At 36.5% G+C, this 8,898-nt stretch overlaps 1 protein-coding gene across 1 annotated transcript in view; it reads right to left on the bottom strand.

Annotated features, from left to right (window-relative positions):
- The window catches only part of LOC109716681 (cytokinesis protein sepH-like), a gene marked incomplete at its 5' end in the record, with an annotated part of 19,783 nt that extends 17,551 nt beyond the window's left edge, over nt 1–2,232 (bottom strand). Inside the window, 1 exon segment of the mRNA XM_020242225.1 lies at nt 629–2,232. Within this exon segment, the coding sequence (XP_020097814.1) occupies nt 629–2,232 (1,604 nt within the window).

Below are 8,898 nucleotides of genomic sequence, written 5' to 3'. Positions count from 1 at the left end.
ATTTATAATTACACAACAATTACATTTTCATTCTCCTACCAGAACGTTAATTATTACAATGGCACTGTTAAGTAAGTTTATTTAACTTGATGCCCGAACGAACGTTGTTACGGCTTCCTAGCACAGACTTAAATATTGGTTAATTTGAAACTCCTAGTTTCATAGTATGTAGTATGTCAAACTGCTATTGTTTATATATATATATCAAACAAATTAAATTATATATAGGGCTTGATTATAATAATTTAAAAAATTAGAATCAGAAATTACAACAAAATAAAATTTGCATATTGAAGTGTCATGGGCGTTATAACTTGAGGATCAAAAGCGTATTTTTTGTCTAACAAAATCGTCAATTGAAGTTTTGCTTACGCAAGCATAGTCCAGCATAGTAAAAATTTTAAACTTTCCTTCAAGAAATGAATAAGATCCCTCCTGCTGGTGGAAAGATCATATAAAAGTACTCTTTTGGATACGGTTCGGGACAAAAAAAAAACAAAAAAAACAAAAAAAAAACAAAAATCTTCGAGAAGCAATCAATGCGAGTTTTGCTTGTAAGTAGCTCAATCTCGCATGGTAAAAGTTTCAAATATTTTGTGCGATTAATAATTCGCAATTTATTGCTCACAATAATAAATACACTAGTGTTTTGAAAATCAAGCAAAGCGACTCCAAAGTCACTTCCATAATTAGTTCCACGGTGGTGGCGAGTCCATGGAAAGATCCGGTCCGTTCTCCTAACTTGTAACCACTGATTCCTAATCCCCTGATCAGTGATCACAACACAAACAGCGGAAGAACCACGAGCGAAGAGGAGGACCACACAAAAGTAAATTTGACAGCTGGGCACGATAATTAAAGAAGTATCTAGAGTGAAAATGCCAAATAGAGTTGTTAATAAACAAAGCGCTTTGCTTTTCTTTACTGAATTCGTATCATTGTTACAATTCCAGAGGCTAATAGTCTCTCTCTCACAGCTAATGAACATTTGTTCTTCCGAATTTATCCCTATCCCCTCCACTAAAGCCCCAATTTCACCGCGGCTACTCTCACTAATGATAGCGTAGCCATGTGAATTGTAGTGGGAATCCTCAGAACCCATGTGATCGATGCTAAAGGTGAAATCTCTCTCGCCGTCGCCGACGCCGCTGCCGACGCTGGAGCTGAGTACTCCGCCACCGCCGCCGCAGCAGAAATCGGGGGCGGGCCCTTCTTCTTCTTCTTCTTCTTCTTCTTCTTCTTCTTCTTGCTCTTCTTGTTCTTGTTCTATTGTGGGGCCCCCCCTTTGATCGCCCTCGTCGCTGCTGTTGCTTCTGACTGTGATCCAATCGTCGCCCCATTTCCAGTCAGGAGCAGAGAGCTCCTCGGCTTCTTTGGATAACATTCGGATCCTCCGCGACGGATCCTCCTCGGCTGCGAACTTATCATCGGCCGGCTCGTCGTCTTCTTCGGATTCCGACTCCCAGAAGCCCTGATCGAGAGTGCTCTTCGGAGAGACCCAGAAGCCCTGATCCTGACGACATCTGATCGCCGCCGGCTCCAGGAAAGGGTGGCGGAGGAGCTGGTCCGCCGTCCACCTCTCTCCGGGGTCTCTCCTCAGACACTTTCTGACGAAATCCTCGCCCTCTTCCGGCAGCCAGAGGGGGATTTCCGGCACTTGCGCTGAGAATCCGATGTGGTGGAGCGCGGCGACGGGGTCGGAGAATTCCGGCCACGGGGCCCGGCCGGCCGCCATCTCGAGGACGGTGCATCCGAGCGCCCAAATGTCGGCCGGCGTCCCCTGCTCCTCCCCGCGCGCCACCTCGGGCGCCATGAACGCCGGCGTGCCGCTGAACTGACCGCCCGCGCCGCCGCCGACCCTCCGCGCGCATCCGAAATCGGCGATCTTGGCGCGGCCCTCCGATCCGATGAGGACGTTCTGCCCCTTGACGTCGCAATGCGCGATCCCGGCCCCGTGGAGGTAGGCCAGCCCGCGCAGGATTTCGTACGCTCGGGACCGGATCGCCTTCTCGTCGAGCCGGCCGCCGCGCTTCTTGATCTCGTCCGACAGCGATCCGCCGGGCGCGTACTCCAAGAACAGATTGAACTGCGGCTCCCCGGCGGCGGCGGCGTCGTCGTCGAAGCCGAGGTATGAGATTACGTAGGGCGAGTTGAGGCCGGAGAGGATGTCCTGCTCCCGGCGCAGGGGCGCGGCGCGGGAGATGCCCGCGGATTTCACCGCGAAGAGCTCGCGAGAGACGGTGGCGGACGAGCCGCGTCCGAGCGTCCGGCCGCGGCACCACTCGAGGGCCGCCATTCCAATTCCGATCGAGAAAGAGGGGATGATGGATGGATAAATTATGAGGATGAGGATGAGGATGAGAAAGTAGTTGCCGCTTTGCTTTGCTTTGCTTTGCTTTGGTTAAGTAGCTCGCTTGCTTGCTTGCTTGGACGATTATTATTCTACTCGACTGGTTAGTTAGTTTGGAGAGGAGGGATATGTATGAATATATATATATATACACACACACACATGTGTGTAGGCTGCAGAGGGGAAGGAATAGGTGAAAAGAGAGGAGGAGGGAATGGTTTTGGCTTTTGCTTTGGGAATTGGGAATAAAGAAAGAAAAGGGCGGAGTCCACGCTGGCAGGAAGCGGCCGTCCACGCCTCCACCAGAGGCGGTGTCGCGCGGGTGCTCCACGTGTCGATTTTTCTGGAGACCGGAAACGGTGGCCGAGTTGCGTGGACCGCTCGGTGACTTGGCCGCCGCTCTCGGCAAAAGTCCCTTTTTTTTTTCTTTTTTCTTTTTTTCTTTTTTTCGTCTTCTCTTAGCTGTGGCTTCTGCCTTCTTAAATAACGAAAGGGTTCAAAAAACGTGCGGATATAGTCCTAGCTACTACCACTTTCCTGCGTGTTATGAAAGCACTCTTTCTCAACTTTGAACCTATACCATGCGAAAATAAATTTTGATATTTCTTTTCTTTTTTCTTTTCCTTTAGCAAACGAAATTAATTTTAACCTATTTCCAATATAACTGAATCTTATCTTTTTGCTAATTTTTAATTTCTTCAGTAACCAAGGATTTAAAATGTAGTGTTTTCTTTTTTTCTTTCTTAATTCAGAATTGAAAGTTTGATATACAAAAAAGAAAAAAAAATTGCAAACTAAAGTTTCAATTTGTTTAGCCAAATAATATCTACAGCTCTCTCCGTATACTGACGGCATCAAAAAATATTAAGTCCTCGACATCGAGCTCGTCACAGCCACTCGCCACTAGAGCTAGCAGCTGGTGTGATAATTTAGAGACTAATTAAATTGTTCAAATTAAAAGTATCGGAACTAAATTGCTATATGAAAATAGAAGAGGGACCATCTGTATATTTAACCCTGCTTCGTTATTTATTGCGACTTGTACAAGGTCAACTTCACACCACGGGCTTTACCTAAAAAAGGAGTTGCGGTTTCGGCCCGAATAATCGGGTCGGATCGAGCTCGCCGACCCGTTAGCATCCGAATTTTGAATCGAGACAATGTGAAATTGACACATTAGGGCCATGTGATCAACCCAAAATCATATGCGTATATACTGTTAATAATTCGTGTTATGGGCCCACATAGAAAGGTCTTTAGATGCAGGCTCCCGGAGAGTTGTGTGTAGTTGGAGGGCTCGCCACGTGCTTCGCGTTTAAACTTTGTCATCGCGTTACGCGTGAGAAGCCGTTTGGTAGCGTAGATCGCTTTTTACCACTTTAAATTCATCGTACCTTTTCCTTGTCGTTTGCTTATTAAAATATTTTCCCAAAAAAAAAAAATATTGGTATGCTTGATTTTCTTAAAACATTTATACAATTAATACAAAGTAATAAAGTAAATTATATGAATTTTGTTTCAGTTAATCAAATAATTTTGAAAAACACTAATTTTTTCTCTTAACAATTTTTAGTCACGTGAAAAATTGACTCGAGTGCTGTTTTTTCGTTTTGAAATCTTATAGATAATTTAATCATTTGGCATCTAAGTAATTGCATACTAACTATTAAGAAAATTCAACAATTCGGCACCACTCAGTAAATTGACACAATGATTAAATTTACGTGAAGTAATTTAGGCTAAAATGTATTTTATCTTTCTGATTTACATAATAATAATTATACTAATTAAAGTGGAAATTTTTTTTTTTTTTTTTTTTTTTTTTTTTTTTTTTTTTTTTTTTTTTTTTTTTCACTCGGTGAGATATAACCATATATATTATTATCTGCCTGAGATATATATGCGGGGACATATATCGAATATCTTAAATCTATCTACTCCGTACTCTCAATGTAGAGTGAATATCCACATGTTCACTGCATGTAACCAATATTTTACTTACCATTTATATAAAGCAGGGAAAATTTATATAGCAAGGACCAAGTTCAAAGATTCTCTCCTTTTTTTTTTAATAGAAGAACTTACTATGTTATTAATATGAATGACTTTAGCTGTGACTGTTTTGAATATAAGGTCTGGGTCAGTTNAAAGGTATATGGAAATGGGAATAATTAAGCTTGGGATTGGGATTATGATTTGCTTGTTATATACCACCAACCGCCCAATAAAATATCCAATAATTAAAAATCAACTAATTAATTAATTAATTAATTAAAATCTTAAAAAAAATCACCAAACGTGGAGTGAGGGGGTTGGGTAATGGAGAGAGAGAGGACGCCGTTACACCAAACTTTTTGGACCGTTGGGTTTGGTGGCGCCAAAATTAAAGCAACTGTTCACATGATGATTATTGTGAGTAATATTCTGATGATATTCCTTGTAGTTGAGCTAACAATATTGGATGTGCCCTGTACATATTATTTCAACATCTTACACAGTATATATAATTCCGCATTATATATAATAATAATATACTTAATTATACGCGTGCAATGTGATGAGTGGATAAATTGGGATAGGTTGTTTGGAGATGTATCTAGTCTTTTCCAGTAACAGGGATACGATCGAAGATAGGATTTATGCTAAACCAGATAATTAATTAGGAATGTTCCAGTCATGCTACTACTGTACAAATATTTCAACAATTAAGTTACTAATGTGTAAATTGGATATATTATATAGCCTAGCTATGAAAAAAATTAAGAAGCTATATATAATAAAAATCTACTTCGAAAGTCGTATACAAGTTGTAATAGCTAGNTTTTGAAAAACACTAATTTTTTCTCTTAACAATTTTTAGTCACGTGAAAAATTGACTCGAGTGCTGTTTTTTCGTTTTGAAATCTTATAGATAATTTAATCATTTGGCATCTAAGTAATTGCATACTAACTATTAAGAAAATTCAACAATTCGGCACCACTCAGTAAATTGACACAATGATTAAATTTACGTGAAGTAATTTAGGCTAAAATGTATTTTATCTTTCTGATTTACATAATAATAATTATACTAATTAAAGTGGAAATTGACTGGGTCTGGAATATAAGTTTTGTCAGTGTCGATTTCAGTAAGTATAATTATTGTATCATTCAAGAAGATAATTTTTTTTTTCCTCTCTTAGAAACTTGAACCAGGAACGATATATTTAAAAGGGACGAAATATATTTACCATTCATTTTATAACCAATGTACGTCACTTGTACACCTATAAGTGAGATGTAACTCTCATGCCTCATCTATCTAAATTCTATAAGCTATATACAGGGGCGTATATATAGAGTCCGTCTATTATTATATATACCAATATAGAGTGGCTCACTTTTTTTTTTTTTTTTTTTTTTTTTTTTTTTTTTTTTTTTTTTTTTTTTTTTTTTCCCGTGGGCGCTCCTGAAGGAATTCTATTTTGTTTAGTCTAACAGCAAAAAAAAGAAAAAAAAAGAAGGATATATATATATAGAGTCCGGCTACTATACTCTNGTGTAGAAGAATCTAAATTTCTTCAAATTTTGATAGAAAATACTTTAAACTATATAGATTAAGGTTAACATTCTTGATCTTAAATTTAAAAATCCTATGCTCAAATTTTAAAGATTATTCAATTTTCACCGTCTATTTTGATATAATTTATTTACTAAGTAAATAATATTGAAAAAAACTAAAATTTTATTCCTAAGAAATTCATATACCCTAGATCATATTTAACGGTGTGGATCGTTGATTTAAACGCCCTAAGATCGAAAACAAACACTATAGTACCGGAGCTCAGAACTATAGATAGTATAGTAGCATATATATATATATATATATATATATATATATATATATCCTCACAAACTTTCAATATTGCGCACTTTGCATAAAAATATTTCTTATCAGTACAAAAAGCAAAACTACTAGTATTCCAGTGATAAAGCAGTTGAGAGGGAGTGTATATATACTTGCGTTAATTCGAGTCACCGATGAAATTAAAAAAATCGAAGATAATATTAATGAATGTAATTAAGAGGGCTACGAGTTGTTTTACTTTCAAGAATTAATTAATTACAAATTTGATCTCTAAATAGTTTGAAATTTTTTTTAATTTGTTACAATTGAAACAGCCAAGACAAAATCGAAATTTCAATCAAGCTTATAAAGGGCCGGGGAGCGCACGTGCAATTTATTCACTCATATTAATTTTAGCATCCGAGAATATATATATTGAAAATTGTTAGATATATATAAATCGCAGCAGGGTTTACTAGTATGCCTTAACCCACGTCAACATTAATTAATACAAACATTAAGCTAGCAGTGGGCCCGATCTAAATTTCGCAGGTTTGTTGGTTAATTGATCGCTTTTGGCGCTAACAATGAGTAACGATTTATTATTTTAGTTGCAAAATTAAAGCCTAACTCATCGTTTTCTTTTACCTTTCCCTTTATGGCCAAAAGGTCTATATATATATTGAATTATGCTACTATACTATCAATAGTACCAAGTCCTTGGTACTATTGAGTTTTTGGCCGTTGGATGAAAGAATGTGCGGTTAGAATAATAGTGGTCCCCGGTTAAATTGATTGTAGTCCCGTAAAGTTAAGGGGGTGGTTGGTTTAATAGCATAATTTAACGGGTAGAAATGATCAAAGAGTAGATCTAACGGTAAAAAAGTCAATAGTACCAAGCGATTGGTACGATCAATAGTATAGTAGCCGGACTCATATATATTATTATATATATTAGAGAGAGAGAGAGAGAGAGAGGGGGGTGGGGAAATATATAGATTCATTTCCCACGCAATATAATAATAATAATAATAATAATAATAATAATTTTTGGGAGATATATATATATATATATATATATATATATATATATATATATATATATATATATATATATATATATATATATATATATAAAGGGAATTAAAGAAAGGTGAGGAGGCCAAAATGATTAGGTGGATATATTTAAGGAGCGAAGGAGGAGTTGCACTGGTGATCACGGAAGGGAGGCAGGAGGATGACAAGTGTAATGTTGCGTTGGGAGAGATGGAGGGCGTGGGGGAAAAGTATAAGGAGCGGGCATATCCAATTATCCATCCTTGGGCATCTAACTAGAGACTATCAGCTAAACGAACACGTGGGATGTTCCCATTGGATGCCCTTTTTATTTCTTCAGAATTCAGATAGAGCCAGCTGTAGGAAATCCACTCTCATCAATTAACAGCTAGCGAGGCTCTGTTTGTTTATTTATTTATTTATTTATTTATTTATTTATAACTTATTATTATTAATTAACAAAGTTGCATTCCGCCACGGTCGTCCGATACTTCGAAACTCTTTTAAGTCAGAACTCGAACCGCCCGGTCGGACTGCAATCTTTTAAACTGAATAAATTAGAAGCCTATTTTGAATTAATGTTCCAAACCGCCAGTTTAATCACCGAATCGAAAAATTAATCCGGTTTCGAGCAAGCATGCGAGATTTTTTTTAAAATTTTTTTTTTTAATTTTTTTCTTTACTAGTGTAATTTTATTTTATTTTATTTTATTTATGGTTAATTTTTACTGATTTTTTTTTTATCATGAAAACTTTTTTTAAAACTTTAATTTGGCCCAAAAATTAGTATTTTAATCTAAGCATGATATTAGAATAAAAATACATATATTTTTTTATTCAACAAAATTAAGAAAATAATTGAATATTTATGATGTCATGCTGACGTCACTAGTTGAACAAGTGATCTAGTGATCTATTACGTACGTAAGAAAGGAAAGAAAAAAAATAATATTTAAAATACGTCTTTCACCAGTTTTTAGAGTGGATCTGATTAATTAATTTATTGCCCATATTCACAAGATAGAATTTCTCAATAGCAAATTTTATATATTACAAATGACAGCTAATCTTCATTTGCAACGTATCATTCTTAATTACCCATCTCATTAATACATGTGATATATGTATATTATTATTTCGTTCTCATCCCGCAGTTTGTTGTTGTCCAATTTCGAACCCTGAACCCAGTTTTTAGTCCAAAAAGCGTCTAACACGTATCACCGTTCGGTGGCGGCCAACTAGACATGCATGCCATAATAATTGACAGCACTGGCTCAGATTTAGTTCAGCGTAATTAATTAACTACGAAATCACACAGCTAGATATATACCGTATTAATTTAATTGTTACATATTAAAATGCTAGATAAGCTAATTAAGGGGGCCGTTTAAATTAATATTTTTTGTCTTTAATTAATTCCACTTAATTTGCTACTAAAACTTCATTTCAATGTTGCACAAAAATTAAATATTCTGATTTAATTAGACCCTAAGTTTTACATTAATTTTAAAGCGATAATTAAACAAGTATCCAAAGGGATGATATATGCATGATTATAAAAAAAAACAAAAAAAAAATTGTCTAATGTGGCGAAAAATGGATTATTAATTCAAAGGGATCATGCCTTAATTAAGATTACGATGATTTTTTTTTTTTTTTTGAAAAT

This window comes from Ananas comosus, linkage group 10 (genome assembly GCF_001540865.1).
Source record: "Ananas comosus cultivar F153 linkage group 10, ASM154086v1, whole genome shotgun sequence".
Taxonomy (NCBI): domain Eukaryota; kingdom Viridiplantae; phylum Streptophyta; class Magnoliopsida; order Poales; family Bromeliaceae; genus Ananas; species Ananas comosus.
Note: the sequence above shows the minus strand (reverse complement) of the source record. Positions and strands in the feature narration are given on the sequence as shown.